Raw genomic sequence first — 16,095 nt, 5'->3', positions numbered from 1 at the left:
CAGCATGGTCTGCCACCTGTCACCTTCACCATAGATCAGACCAATGGGGCCGTCTGATCCTGAACTGTGAACCTCCAAAACCAGAAGTCAAAATAACCCTTGTCCTTTGTAAGTTACTTCCTCTGAGGTATTTTACCTTACAGGTTCTGTCGAGTTGAGGGTTCACCTAAGTACAAGATGACTTCACCTGCCTTGCCACCGCGCCAGCCAACGTAGATAGCCTTCCTTGGTCGTGTAACCCTGGGCATTGCTTCTGCTTTCTCAGATTGCTGTTGCCGAGCTCCCGGGGTATTTTTGTTGTCTCACTGTCTGCACCTTAAGCTCCTTGAGAACAGAGGCCATGGTTTCAGTGCATTTGTGTTTCTTGCACACTTTAGGCACTCAGTAAACAATTGCTTTGAAAGTACTTTAAGATTGTATGTCTTTGGGGTCCATGTTGAAAAATAAAGCTGCTATAAACAACCTGGTCCCCTCTCTTGCCCTCAAATGGTTTAAAACTGAAAAGAGTGTTGCATCGTACTATTTATATATTCTAAAGTAAAATTAGTCTTAGCATCATAAAACATTTAAGCATGTTAGCATAAGCGTGTTAGCAATCATTTAAAAATAAAATCCTTCCCCAATACTGTTTTTTTTTAAAGATTTATTTATTTGAAAGAGTTACACAGAGAGAGGAGAGACAGAGAGAGAGAGAGGGAGGTCTTCCATCTGATGGCTCACTCCCCAATTGGCCACAATAGCCGGAGCTGGGCCTATCCAAAGCCAGGAGCCAGGAGCTTCTTCTGGGTTTCCCACGTGGGTGCAGGGACCCAAGGACTTGGGCCATCTTCTACTGCTTTCCTAGGCCATAGCATAGAGCTGGATAGGAAGTGGAGCAGCCAGGTCTCAAACCAGCGCCCATATGGGATGCTGGCATTTCAGGTCAGGGCATTAACCTGCTGCGCCACAGTGCCGCCCCCCTCCCCCCAATACTGTTACTAATTACTTTTAAAATAAAAATTAGTATTATTTTAGGTATAAATATAATCAGCAACTTATTTTTCATTGTACTTAGTTTGATTCAGGTCTTTCTTGTGGGAAATTTAAAGTACTTTCCTGTATCTTATTTGTCTGCCATGTTTTGGTGATGAGAGCACTTAATAATTAGATTGATTATACAGTACTTCTGTGAGAATGATGGGTGTTATCCATGAGTTCCTAAGAGAAGACTGGTGCACAGAGCCATTTCCTGGCAAATAAGAAATTCCCTGCCTTGTTTTTTCAGAAAGTTTACTGTATATCATCAGTATTGACCAAAAGACAAGCATTTGTTACTAGGCATTTATCAAGTAATAAATGGGTTTTAAATTGCTTTTCTTTTTTTATCCTTATAAGAGTAAGGCAGATGCTGTTCCTAGTTATGAAGTAAGCATGCTAGGATATTAAGAGACTAAATATGATACATATACCCCAGGGTATATTGCTAGCCACTTGTGGAACTGCCTTGTGCAACCCACCTGTAGTTCTCAGCCCAGTGTTTCCCCTATTAGACCTATAGATCTGTAACATATTCAGTTGAACCCCAGTGTAAAGCCCTTTTTAAATAAAGTGAAATGAACTAACATCAGGTTGAGTGAGTAGACGAAATCCTTGTACTATTTATCATGAAAACATGTATTATTAGAGCCTTAGAAATAAAGGAATCAACTTTCATTGTTAGTGGTCCTCATTGGAGATTTTCCCAGGAGACATTTGCCACGTCTAAAGACAATTTTGATAGCTACAAATGGGGTGGGGATGCTTGGAACTAGCTACTAATATCTCATGTGTAGAGGCTAGTGATACTACTAAACTCCAGAAAACATTATGTGATTCAAAATGTCATTAATGCTGTTGATAAACCCTGCAGTGTGTGTTTCAGGGAAGATAATTATTAGAGGCACTTGCAACCAAAATAAATTGGGTCAGAGGCAGTAGAGTATGAGATAAATGCGGTGACTTTAGATGGGGCTAGACTGAGATAAGCTATTTTAATAGGGTTAAGAATTCAGCTGACTTCCTTTCTTTTACCCTTTCTTTATGCCAACAGTTGGCATAGCAATCATGGAGGGAATAAGTGAAGATACAACTTCTAAGCTACTTGGAATATGGTCTCATTCAAGAGCTAAAGATGTCAATCCACGTCTCTAACATTTGGGACTTCACCGTAAACCAACAGGTTCCCCAAATGTCTAGGCACATGACTTTTTGGTGTGTGTATGTGTGTGTGTGTGTTTGGAGGGGGAGAGGTAGGGTCAAGATTGTTCAGAATTCCAAACTAACTTATTTCCCCAAGGTATCTTATAAACAGTGCAGCTGGGAGGATCTGAGTTTCTCGTTTTTCTATCATGTGCCATATCTAAATTCTTCCTCCCTCCCTCCCTTCCTTCCCTCCCTCCTTCCCTTCCCTCCCTCCCTTCCTCCCTTCCTTCATTTGAAAGGCAGAGGTAGAGAGAGAGAGGTCTTCCATCTGCTAGTTCACTCCAAATGCTGCAGTGGCCAGAGCTGGGCCAATCTGAAACCAGGAGCCAGGAGCTGCTTCCAAGTCTCCCACGTGGGTGCAGGTGCCCAAGGGCTTGGGCCATCTTCTACTGCTTTCCCAGGCCATGGCAGAGAGCTTGATCAGAAGTGGAGCAGCTGGGACTTGACCAGTGCCCATTTGGGATGCTGACATTGTAGGCGGCAGCTTTACCTGCTACGCCACAGCACCGGCCCCTCTAAATTTCTTGGGCTAACATACTCTTGCTTGATTTTTATTAGTCTACTACAAGGAACAAATGTCCTTTTAAAAAAAATAAAAAAACTAGAGTTTATGGTTTAAGTGGTTTTAGGTTCATAGCAAAATTGAGTAGAAACTATAGAGTTCTTATATAATACTCCCCACTATTGTCTTTTGACTTTATTGTACTACCAGTTTTCAAATAAATATTATATAAATGCAAGTTGTATTCTGTTAATGCAGACTTAAGTGTCCCTGAATTTTCATTTCTCACTAAATCTAGAGCAAATGTTATGTAAATATACAGTCACATATTTGAGTGAATTATGTGGTATTATCTTTTACTCTATTTCATGTAAGAGAAAGGCTTTTTCTTGTTTTTCTTTCTCTCTCTCTCTCTCTCTTTTTTTTTTTTTTTGAAAGGCAGAGAGAGAGTGAGAGAGCAAGAGCAAGCGAGCTTCCATTCATTGATTCACTTCCCAAGTGGCTACAACAACCAGATCTGGACCAGGCAGAAATCAGGAGCCAGGAATTCCATCCTGGTCTCCCATGTGTATGCAAGGGCCCAATTCCTTGGACCATCTTCCACTGCCTTCCCAGTAGCATTAGCCAGAAGCTGGCTTGGAAGTATGGAGTAGCTGGTACTCAAACCAGCACTATGATATGGGATGTTGACGTCACCAGTGGCGGCTAAACCTGTTGCACCAAGCAGTGGCCCCTGCATAGGCTTGCTTCTTTCTCTTCTTTTTCTCTTTCCTTCCTTCCCTCCCTGTCTTCCTGTCTCTACCCCTCCCTCTCCCTCTCCCTCTCCCTCTCCCTCTCCCTCTCCCTCTCCCTCTCCCTCTCCCTCTCCCTCTCCCTCTCTCTCTCTCTCCTTAGTTAGTTATTTACTTACTTACTTGAAAGAGTTACAGAGACAGAGAGAGAGAGAGAGATCTCCCATCTGCTGGTTCATTCCCCAGATGGTCGCAACAGTCACGGCTGGATTATGTAGAAGACAGGATCTTATCCAGTCTCCCATGTGGGTGGCAGGGGCCAAGCAGTTGGGTCATCTGCTGCTGCTTTTCCAGGACCATTACCAGGGATCAAGATGGGAAATGAAGCAGCTGGGACTCAAATCAGAATCATAGGCAGCAATTTTACCTTCTATGCCATAATGCCAGCCCCCTTTCTTTCTTTATTCTTTTTAAATATTTTTTTGTTTGAAAGCCAGAGTGACAGAGATAGGGAGAGGCAGAGAGAAAGAGATCTTCCTTTAACTGGTTCACTTGCCAAATGGCCACAGTGGCCTGGGTTGGGCCAGGCTGAAGCCCAGAACTCCATCCAAGTTTCCCACATGAGTGGCAGGGGCTCAGGTACTTGAACTGTCTTCCACTGCTTTGCGAGGTGCATTAGCAGGTGAACTGGGTCAGAAACAGAGCAGCCAGGAGTTGAATCAGTGCTCCCACATGGGATGCCAGCATCTTCCGTAACAGCTTACCCTTACGCTGCACCACAGTGCTGGTCCCTGTGTGGATTCTTTTTAATGACTGTGGCCACATACTTCAAGAACACTTGTCTTCCTGAAAGTTTTTTCATATAGTTATACATCCTTTTTTTTTTTAATTTCAGGGGAATTTCATGTCCCTTCTTTGAAATTTCCCTTCTTTAGAGTTCACTTTTTGATTAATTAGAAACCATTTTAAGTTGTTCAACCTGGTGATATGACTACTTCAAAGATTAGAATTTGCCCTGGACACCAAGCCTTCCTGTAAATGAGGGTATTCTAGGACTTCCATTTGTCACTGTGATCTCATTTGTGTCTTGTGCAGTTAGGGAGCCAAAGGGAAATTCTAATGATCTTATTTTTGATTCGAATTTTTTTTTCTTGGTTGCAAAATGACCAGTTTTCCTGCCAACCATAGCTAATGGACATAATGTAATTATTCTGTGTTTTTTGTCTCATAGGTTGCAGGTTTTCCCTTACATATTTGACCCATTTAAAAAAATCCTCGATTAGTTTACACAAAGAAGATCAACATAGAGAGTTTGGTACTACTTTAACAAAGAGTCTTTAGATAGAATCTTGATTCATTCTTTCAGTAATAAGTCCTGTGAAATTGGATAAATTATGTTGCAGTCTGTTTTTTTTTTTTTTCTATAAAATGCAGATTATTCCTCCTCCTCTGCCTACCCCACAGGGCTGTTGTGGGGATAATGAAGTAATTGGCTGTGAAGTGCCTTGACAAATGTTACAGCACTACAAATGTAAAATAGCATGGAAATTTAAGAAGGGTGAGGTTTAGTAAATTATATCAGTTGTGAAAAGATGTTTGAAGAATATTTCCCCTTTTGTCTTGTTTGTAAAGTGTAAGGTACTTCTTCTTCATCTTAGTAACCTCAGAGATGGCTTTCATCGGATTTGGTTGTAGTTTTTGGTCTTTTTATAAATAAGGTTAGTCAAGTTAAAGGTTCATTTGCATGATGTAATGTGGCACAGAGCAGTGACTGATACAAAGCAAAATTATAGAAAGAAAATTCCAAATTCACCAGATCAGACAGACTGTGCCTCATAGAACATCATTATCATCGCCATCCTCATTATCATCCTCAATTCTGTAGAGCCAAAAATATTTTTCCTTTTTTTTTTTTTTTTTTTTTTCAAAAACTCCAGTTGGTAATTTGGCCTGTGTTCTTATATTCTAAGCAGTTGTTAGGCTTACCTATGGTGGTAGATCAGGTTAGTCACAATTTCTATAAAGTCTGTTCATTGATAGTGTCTTTTATTTGATGTAACTCATAACTGGATCCAGAAAATTGTAGGAGCCCAGGAGTCAGGTGTTGAATGATAGGCAGAACTGTTGGAGGGCAGTAGGCAGACTGTATTGGAAATTATTCTAAGAGATGTCTTAGCCCCCTGCCTCTTGGCACTACCAGGAAAATGTTCTTTTCAAACTCAGAGAAGCCTGTTCATTACCGTCCTTCACCTCTAAAAAACATTTATATCATTTTATAATCAGAAGAACTTAATCATTTTTCTTTTCCTACTGACTGTGTTTATCCTTCAGAAAATGACTTTTCCATTCAGCGGGCTCAGAAATAGGCTCCTGTAGTGAACTTGGCAGACTTGCGTTTTTCGTAGCGCTCAGCTGGCCAGATGCCTCACTGACACACTTCCTAATGTGGCATCGATCAGATTGTGCTCCCGAGCACTGAGTCTGTACACTGGACTGTGACGTGCACACACGCAATGGTGAAGCTGCTCGAGACAGATGAGAAACTCCTTGTCCTGCCCCTAAAGCAAGTTTTCTCACTTACTTCGGGGGCTCTGAGCTCACGAGCAGAATCCTAACCACGTTTATCTTGCTAGGACAACTTATTTTAAATGCTCAGTAAAGAAAGAGTAAATCTTCTCCCGCTTAACCACTAAAGAACAACACATGTTTCTAACGTCAGCTTTTTATTTTTTTTTTATCTTTCATTTTTTGTTGGTAAATCTCCCAGACAACAGCAGTTCTGTAGAGAGTTTAAATATGAAGGAATGGCAGGACGGGCTAAGGGCACTTCTACCCAACATTAACATCAACTTTGGTGGACTGCCCAATTCTTCTTCCCCCTCCAACGCCAACCACAGTGCACCAACGTCCAACACTGCCACCACCGAAAGCCTGAGTTGGGACAGCCCTGGCAGCTGGACAGACCCAGCCATCATCACAGGTAACTCTCTCACTCCCTTCAGCTCCACTCACTGCCATCGATTTGGTTTTTAGCACAGATTATATTAAGACAGAAGTCTCTTCAACAAAAGTTTCTCTTTACAAAGTCACGAACGTGGGGTGCTTGTCTCATTCTCAGAGGTCATGCAGTCTTGGTGAACCTATCAGCCTAGTCCTGTCCTAAGGCATTGGGTGCCTCATTTGCTTCTTTTGGTCTAAGTAGGTGTTAATGTCTGGCAGCATGCGTGTATTTTGTAGGCCTCAAAGTGCAAAAGGATCTGATTTTAGCCTTCTTATAAGGAACATACTCCACTTTTTTTTTTCTTTTAAATAAAGCTCTCTATTATAAGGCTATCTTGTTGATGTATCCCTGTTAGAGAAGGAAAAGCATGATTGGGAAGTACCACCTTCGGGGTAATCATTTGCAGCTCCGCCTCTGTGACACTGGGGGACTAAGTTTGTGTAGTTGAAGTCAAGGGTTCATGTGACAGTAAATCGTGGTCGTTGTGGCTGGGAGGATGAAAGGAGCATAAGGTTTAAAAGATCTTACGTGGAAGGGGTTGAAGGTCATAATTTCCTTGGGGTTCCTTCTTGGAGAAACTAACCCCTTTTGTTTTTTTCTAAATTTTTTCGGCAAACTTATTCCTTCTGCACAAACTCACCATTTTTCCTCTTTGTTTTCTTTTCTCTCCTTTAGGTATTCCAGCATCTTCAGGAAACAGTTTAGACTCTCTTCAAGACGACAATCCTCCACACTGGCTAAAATCCCTTCAGGCCCTCACAGAGATGGACGGCCCCAGTGCTGCTCCGTCGCAGACGCACCACAGCGCCCCCTTCAGCACACAGATCCCTCTGCACAGAGCCAGTTGGAATCCCTACCCTCCTCCTTCAAATCCTTCCAGCTTCCACTCCCCACCCCCAGGCTTTCAGACAGCCTTCAGACCCCCCAGCAAAACCCCCACAGATTTACTACAGAGTTCAACACTGGACCGCCACTAGGCAAAGAGGAGAAACCATTAGAAAATGCAGGATTTGTCCCACCCTGTTTTCTCCCTCTCAGCCTGCCCACAGCCCCTTCTCATCTCTTACGTTCTGAAGAATCCAGTTCCTGATCAATTTTTTTTCTCCCTATCCCCAGATGCAATGCGATCACAGGGTCATTACCATCTTTTTTTTTTAATTGTAAAAGTTTCTATTGATCCAGCATTAGAGTGACACTGTTGAATGTTTCTAAAAAATGCCTTTTTAAGGAGAGGAAAAAAAAAAAAGAAATCAAAGGGCAGTCTCAATACTTAGAAAATTACTGTTTGTCTGTTGCGCATAATAATGACATAATCTGCTTAGCAGAAAATGACGATTAATCTATAGGAAAGGTCAAGTAAATGCATTACCAACTGCAGAAGTTTGAAAACCAGGTTAATTGAAATGAGATTGCTAAACGCATGGGGAAAGCAGTGGTCCTGGCATCTAGCTTGTGTTCAGCTTATCACTACTGCAGGGAAAAAGCTTTTAATTTAATTTAATTTTTAGCTCTTTTGGCGGGTTAATGGGGAGGACTTGATTGTGTTGTTAAGCAAAAGAATTTATTGGAAGTTGATGGAAAGACAAATTGATCTGTAGTATACCTTACTGGCCTGTTGCTAAAGAGTTTATAAGGAGGGAAGAAGTGATTTTTTTTTAAAGGAGAACAAATTTTTGGCTTCAGATTTCAAGCGAATTCAAATGTTTTAAAGAAAAAAGTATCCACAGATTTAATACCTAGACATGACATATGAGCTGAAATGTAAGTGATTTCTCAGTCTTTCTCCTCTGTCAGAATCTTCTTTGACCTTAAATTCACCTGATGAGGGCGCTCTGGGATAGCACTGCTCTGGGGCCACTGATCACCGTCAGGAGCAAATCTCTGACCTCCTTGCCTGCAGCTTTTACTTAACCCTGTAGTTTCTGGACGTTTGTGCAGTATTGAAAAGACAGGAGAAAAGAAAACAGAAACCTGGTTATAACCTGACGCTAAAACTAAAAACAAGGAAATGTACCTCTTTCTTCAGAATTAAAACTAAAATCTTAAATAAAACAGAAAACTTGATGATGACCCTTGGGTTCTTGTTTTTGTTTTTCCATTATGTTGCATGTGGATTTGAAGCTTTTTATGACACGTGTCGTCAGTGGTTTCCATTTGCTTTTGCATCTTGAGCAGTAGGGAGGGTGGTTCAGAAGAAGACATTAGGAAACAAAGCTGTTGGTTGCCAGCCATGGCCATGTTGAAGATCAGGCCAGTTGTCCCCAGGAGTTCCTCTTCCGGTGGCTTTCAGCAGAGGGGACCTCCTGCTGCGGTTTTATTCTGCGGGCCCAAGCTTCCCAGCTGGGAATCCTTACTTGTTAGGAATGTTTGGGTTGCTGACCTGGGAAGTGTTGGTTCTCTTGGAGGGTCCTGCTGGGACTAGCAGCCAGCACGCCACACAAGTAGCACCACTTAGTCTGCCGGGGGAAACAGTTGTGGCTGTCCCCCTAGCACCTCTCACAGCTGACCGTTACTGGGAGCACCTAATTATGCAGAAATGATCATAGCACTGGCGAAAAGAGAGAAGATAGAAATTAAATGTTCCCTACCAGAAATTCCTGGAATCTGTATGGCTCATAGATCTTATTTTGGACTATATTCAGAAGTTGGTGTGGTGTTAGCCTTATCTATCTCCCAGGGGAATCTTTGTGGGAAGAATTAAGTAGATGTAGATCTTACATTCTGTGCTTTTGGATTGATTTTCTCACCTAACCTTGAATTTGCTTTTAAAAGAAAAAAGAAAAAAATCTTTCATACAGTTTTTGAGAAACTTCAATAAATGCCACCATAAATAGGCTTGGGCTGGGCATATAGGAAATTGTTTTCACAAAATTAAGCAAAATGTTACTGTGTTAGGAGAGGACTGGAAACTGCAAGTTCTGTTTGTCCTCTGAGTTTCGCTTCCTTTTCCTAAACCTTTGCATTATCCTGCAAAGTGATGGGCCAACCCACAAATAATTGTCAGGAAGCAGTGAATTGTAATTAAGACCTTTTGAGAGTTGGGGGAATCCCAAGATGTGTATATCAATAAAAATACTTCCGTGTTTTTAAAAGAAGGGAAATTCTGCTTCTAAGACTGTACTGTCTTGTGTGTATATTTAATGGGTTGCACATTCAGAAGATCTTACAAAGATCATGACTCATTTTTTAAAGATTTTATTTATTTACGTGAAAGGCAGAGTGATAGAGAGATCTTGTGTTTTCTGGTTCATACCCCAAATGGCCACAACAGCAGGTCAAGGCAGAAACCAGGAGCCCAGAACTCCATCTGGGTCTCCCATATGGGTGGCAGGGGTCAGGCACTTGAGCCAGCTTCCACTGCTTTCCCAGGCCATTAGTAGGAGCTGGTTTGGAAGCAGACCAGCCAACACTTGAACCAGTGCTCTGGAATGGGGTGTCAGCATCGCAGGCTGTGGGTTAACTTGTTAAGCCACCATACTGGCCCCTAGCATGACTGCCTTTTAAAGAACAGAAATAAAGAAAAATTACCTGCGTGCTTGCCACCCAGGTTAAAAACAGAACTTACAGTTACCTTAGGCTCGTAAATGTCCCTTTTCAATGCTTCCTTTTCAATAAATACTCTCTTTTTTTTTTTTTTAAAGTAGAATTAGTTTGTTATTTTAAAATTTTTACTTGAAAGGTTGAGTTACAGAGAGAGGGAGAGACAGAGAAGTCTTCCATCCACTGGTTCACTCCCCAGATGGCTGCAATGGCAGGGGCTGGGCCAGACTGAGGCCAGGAGCCAGGAGCTTCTTCAGGGTCTCCCACATGGGTACAGGGGCCCAAGCATTTGGGCCATCCTCTGCTGCTTTCCCAGGCACATAAGCAGGGAGCTGGATCGAAAGTCAGCAGCCGGGACATGAACTGGCACCCATATGGGATGCCGGTGCCACAGGCAGAGGCTTTACCTACTATGCCAGTGCCGGCCCCTGCTCTTTTAGTTTTTTAAAATTCAGTTATTTTCATTTTATTTGGAAGGCAGAGGGAGACACACAGACTGACAGACAAATACTTTCAATTTGCTGGTTCATTCTCCCAAATGGACACGCAGCTGGAGCTGGGCTAAGCCAACACCAGGAGCTTAGAACTCAATCCAGGTCTCCCGTGTGGGTGACAGGGAACCAAGCACTTGAGCCATCGCCTGCTACCTTCCAGGGTGCACACTACCAGGAAGCTGGAACAGAAGAGGAGCAAGGACTCAAACCCAGGCACCCTGATGTGCGATGTGGGCAACCCAAGCAACGCCTTAACCACTGCACCAAATGCCCACCCCACCCCTCCACCCCCATTTTTTGTGTCATCTCTCACAGTGGCTTCCCTCCAGTCTTGGAGTAGATTAAAGCACAACACTTGGGGATGAGGTTTAAGTTAAAGGTCAGCTGCTCAATTCACTAGTGTGAAGGGGAAAACAAACTTCCTTAGACTTGATCAAAAACAGGTAAACACAGAGAAGACCCTGGACCAAACTGAGTTAGGCACCCTGCAGGTCTATTAGCAATGGGAATTTTGGAACTGGTAGCACTCAATACGTCTGTCTCTTGGGTCACAATACTTAGATCCCGTGTGTAGCGGTCATTGCTGGTGTTTGCTTTCTTCCTTGGGCCTTCTTCTTCCTATATTCCTATATCTGCTCTGTATTTGTGGAGAGAGGCCTCTCAGTTTTCTAATCTCATTTTGCTTCACTGACATCCTCTAATAGTTTGAAGAAAGGTACACGGAAGATAAATGCTGTAGATAATTTCATGTCTAAATACAGCATGCGTTCTGGTGTCTCCGTTGATAGTTTGGTAGATACAGGATTCTAAATTGTAGATACGTCTTCCTTCAGAATTTTGAAGATGGCACTTGGTTTCTGTGTTGTTGATGAAAGATTCAAAGCCACTTTTGTCTCTAGTGTGTAATTTGCTTTCCTCCTTATCTGGGTGCTTGTGACAGTTTATCTTCTGTGTTCTGAAATTTCACAGTGGAAGTCCTTGGTGAGGACAGGACCTACTTTCATTCATTGTGCTCAACCCAGTGGTCACATGGGAAGCTACATACATGTAGCAGCCACATCCTTCAGTTTTCTAGACTTAATTCATTAGTGAATTTCTTGCACTCATTTTTTCTGTTCTCACTTTCTGAAAATCCCATTATCCAAATATTGAACTTTCTAAGACTTGCTGTTTTTCCAACTCTATCATGTGCCCTTCCTAGGAAGTTTTCTTGTGTTGTTTCTCTTCAAGTTGATCTTATCTATTGCCTTTTAGTTCTGTGTTCCATATTAGAGATTCTCAGTTGCTTGGTAATCTCTGGTTATCAGCTCATGAATAAGACACAAACGTGATTAGAAGTTTAGAGGGGGCCGGCGCCATGGCTCACTTGGTTAATCCTCCACCTGCGGTGCTGACATCCCATATAGGCCCCAGGTTCTAGTTCCAGTTGCTCCTCTTCCAGTCCAGCTCTCTGCTGTGGCCTGGGAGGGCAGTGGAGGATGGCCCAGGGAGACCCACCTGGGAGACCAGGAAGAAGCACCTGGCTTCTGGCTTCAGACTGGTGCAGCGCGCTGGCTGTAGCAGCCATTTGGGGAGTGAACCATCGGAAGGAAGACCTTCCTCTGTGTCTCTCTCTCACTGTCTGTAACTCTACCTGTCAAATAAACAAATAAGCAAACATAAATAAATAAGAAGTTTTGAAAACATGAGTATGCTTGCTGAATTAAGGTCAGACAAATCTAAACTCCCAGTTGGAAAATTCGAGGGGGTCTTTCTTTTGGGAAACGCCTGTTGAGGTGTCTTTTGGCCTGGTCTCTTGGGTGGTCAGATTCCATAGTCTTATGACAGCTGGCCTTCAGGGTAAGAGCCTATTGCTGCTTCTTTTTTGTTTTTATTGCACTATTTTTCTTTCTTTTTTTTTTTTAAAGTAAATATAAATTTCCAAAGTACAGTTTATGGATTACAATGGCTTTCCCCGCCACCATAATTTCCCTCCCACTCGCACCCCTCCCATCTCCCATTCAGAGCTGTGTTGGTGGTCATTGCCTTTATTATATATATATATATATATGCATGTATAAAATTATATAAATATGCATATATTTTATACTTATATTACTGAATCCCTCTGTTTTTAGTTCTTTTCTGTCTAGAGTTCCTTGCCTCTAAATATTTGCCCATTTAGGGAAAACATAGTTGCACTACTGAGTGGAGTTGGGGAATGAACCTAGGGAGCTAACTTCTTTTGTTTTAAAGATTTATTTATTTATTTGAGAGGCAGAGTTACACAGCGAGAGAAGGAGACAGACAGAGGTTTTCCATCCACTGGTTCATTCCCCAGTTGGCTGCAACAGCTGAGCCGATCTGAAGCCAGGAGCTTCTTCCAGTCTCCCACCTGGGTGCAGGGGCCCAAGGACTTGGGCCGTCTTCCACTGCTTTCCCAGGCCATAGCAGAGAGCTGGATCAGAAGTGGAGCAGCTGGGACTCAAACCAGCGCCCATATGGGATGCCGGCACTGCAGGTGGCAGCTTTTCCTGCTACACCACAGTGCCAGCCCCAGGAGCTGACTTTAAAACGACTTGCCTGGTTATGTTTCTTTTGGCCTCACCTCACACATTTTATCCTGATGCTCTCAATTTCTGTGCCCTTGAGGATTTTCTGATGTAAATTGGATTGGGTCTCAGCCAAACCCACCGTTGGCTTGAGGTAGACTTTCTCACATCAACTGAGTCTACGCTACCGTGCACCTTCTGGGGTTGCCACATTTTGTTGCTGTTGTCTCCTTTCGTTCTCCCTGCTTATGTGTTTTTCCTTTAGCTTTAGTGGATTTTAGGAAGAAATGAAATCAGATACCAGCTTACCTGTAGTTGTACTCTAAAAAGAGGTCGAAGGCTCTCTCTCTTTTGCCATTGACCAATGAGTCCTGGCTGCCATATTGTGTGTTCTAGATGTGAGCCACTTTTTAGTCTTAGCTGAATTGGAACAATTCCAGGAATTGCAGAAGGAAAAATAGTCTACCCTTAAGTGTATTTTGAGGATCGGTTGTAAGTATTCTTATGCTATTTATAATAACTCAGTAAAGAGCTGAATTCAGTTAGTGCTCTCCCAAAGACTTGCCCAAATGTAAAGATACTGATATAACGTACATGTTATTTAAGGTTTCTTTTTTAATTTGGCAGGTAGAGTTATAGATAGTGGTAGAGAGAGAGAGAAAGGTCTTCCTTCCGTTGGTTCACCCCTCAGTGGCCGCTATGGCTGGCACTGTGCCAATCTGAAGCCAGGAGCCAGGTGCTTCTTCCTGGTCTCCCATGCGGGTGTAGGGCCCAAGGACTTGGGCCATCCTCCACTGCACTCCTGGGCCACAGCAGGGAGCTGGACTGGAAGAGGAGTAACTTGGACTAGAACCCAGCGCCCATATGGGATGCCGGCACTGCAGGTGGAGGATTAACCAAGTGAGCCATGGCGCCGGCCCCTGTTGTTGGAGTTTTTAATAAAATTTTGACCAACATCATTTAAGCATCTTACTATTAGGATACAATACTTTTCAAAGCTAGAAAACTGATAAACCCTAAACATAGTTGTGAGATTGGTCCCTTGTCAGATGTAGTGACTCCTGCCTAAGTGATCTAAGCAAGGGAGCCATGGCAGGCAGGTCATTAGCATGAACTGTTTGGAAAAAAAAAACAAAAATTAGTACTCTGTTCTTTGCACTGGTTGCAAAGTGTTAATTTGGTTGTGACTGAGCCTTCAGACCTTCATAAGCAGCTTTCCTGATAGGAAGCATTACATTTGAAAATACTTTCTAGAATTGTTTCTGAACAATTTAACTTAAGGAAATGAGTAAATGATTTTTTTAAACCACTTTAAGGGCAACATAATTATTCGCATCAGTGGTAACCTAAGCAGTTTGGGAAGGAACATAAACTTGGCCCAAAAGTTCAAGGTAATTCCACTAAGAATTGGCCATTCTAAAGAATATGTTCTGCATTTGATACATCTGAGAGGGAAACAGTGTGTTGGGACACTGTTGGTAGGTGAAAATCACAGTTTTTCCCATGACTCACCATTATAGTTGAAGACACTAGGGCTACAAGACCAGTAGAAATGAATAGCCAAATAGATTTTGTGTGTGTGTGGTCTAGATAAATTTTTTTTTAAAAGATGTATTTATTGGAAAGAGTTAACAGGGGGAGAGAGAGTGGAGGGAGAGAATCTTCCATCTGCTGGTTCACCCCCCAGATGGCCACAATGGCCAGGGCTGAGCCAGGCCAAAGCCAGGAGCCAGGAGCTTCTTCCACGTCTCCCATGTTGGTAGCAGGGGTCCAAGCACTTGGGCCACCTCTCACTGCTTTTCCCAGGCCATTAGCAGGGAGTAAAATTGGAAGTGGAGCAGCAAGGGCAGGAGCCTGTGCCATATGGGATGCAGGCAGCAGCTTTCCTGGCTATGTCACAGCACCAGCCCCAGCCTGGATAATTTTAAAACTCCAAGACTAACTCAATTAGGGGCATCTTAAAGTGCAACAATGGTCGGTGGCTTTCTTATTATCAGCTGTAATGTTTGACTATAGTCCTGGGCACTTTTATATGTTGTTGCAGTAGCATGCATTCCCGTGTCTCATAGACTCCTTTGTGTGCAAATGTAGACATGCTGAGTTTTTGTCCGGGGTCACGGTGTCTATAGCAGAGTCAGAACTGATTCTTTATCCCCAACCAGATTTATTCATGACTGATTGTATTCCCTTTGTGTTCCAAAGCTCCAGGTGCTTTGCCAGCTTTAATGTCTATACTTGCAAAATGACTAAGATAAGGGTGGTATTATCCGGTCCTGCCTTCTTTTAGCTAAATGGTGGTGGGTGTGAAGAGATACCAAATTGTGCGGGGAGTCAGAGTTGGGATGGGAGGCTCCTTAGAGGCTGCTTGACTATTTGTGTGTATGAGTTGTGTTGACATTCCTCTGGATGAACATGTTAGCCAGCGTCTTCCGGATTTTATACAGATAAGGAAAAGGACAAGGTAACTGTCTCCAAATATTTGAAGGCAGTGATACTGAAAAGGAAATAGGATGAAGGATACAATGGGACTAAGATAGGGAAGAGAGACTTGGGGTTAATTTAGTCAAACGATTTTTTTTTTTTTTTTTTGACAGGCAGAGTGGACAGTGAGAGAGAGAGACAGAGAGAAAGGTCTTCCTTTGCCGTTGGTTCACCCTCCAATGGCTGCCGCGGGCGGTGCGCTGCGGCTGGCGCACCGCGCTGATCTGATGGCAGGAGCCAGGTGCTTCTCCTGGTCTGCCATGGGGTGCAGGGCCCAAGCACTTGGGCCATCCTCCACTGCACTCCCTGGCCACAGCAGAGAGCTGGCCACAGCAGAGAGCTGGCCTGGGACAGAATCCAGCGCCCCGACCGGGACTAGAACCCGGAGTGCCGGCGCCGCAAGGCGGAGGATTAGCCTAGTGAGCCGCGGCGCCGGCCAAACAATTTTTAAAATACACTGAGGTTTGGCTGGCCATGTGATGCCACGTGTGTTATGGGATTCAAAACTAAGACGATCTCTGCTCTCAAATGAAAAAGGTTTTGATAGGCAGCTCTACAGCACGGAGCGGCAGAGGGCCAAGTGTCAAGGAGAGAG

At 43.2% G+C, this 16,095-nt stretch overlaps 1 protein-coding gene across 4 annotated transcripts in view; it reads left to right on the top strand.

Moving 5' to 3' along the window:
- Positions 1 to 8,524, top strand: part of CNOT4 (CCR4-NOT transcription complex subunit 4) — a 137,517-nt gene extending 128,993 nt beyond the window's left edge. For 2 of the 4 annotated variants that reach the window (XM_002711994.5, XM_008258150.4), the window contains exons 11-12: positions 6,221 to 6,433; positions 7,130 to 8,524. In XM_002711994.5, coding sequence (XP_002712040.1) covers positions 6,221 to 6,433; positions 7,130 to 7,431 — 515 coding nt within the window. In that variant the 3' untranslated portion in view covers positions 7,432 to 8,524. The remainder of the gene's footprint in view (positions 1 to 6,220; positions 6,434 to 7,129) is intronic. The other 2 variants (XM_008258152.4, XM_008258151.4) reach the window with 1 other exon arrangement.
- Positions 8,525 to 16,095: the final 7,571 nt, after the last annotated feature.

The sequence above is a fragment of the Oryctolagus cuniculus genome, chromosome 3 (genome assembly GCF_964237555.1).
Source record: "Oryctolagus cuniculus chromosome 3, mOryCun1.1, whole genome shotgun sequence".
Classification (NCBI taxonomy): Eukaryota; Metazoa; Chordata; class Mammalia; order Lagomorpha; family Leporidae; genus Oryctolagus; species Oryctolagus cuniculus.
This window is presented reverse-complemented; position numbering and strand designations above follow the sequence as displayed.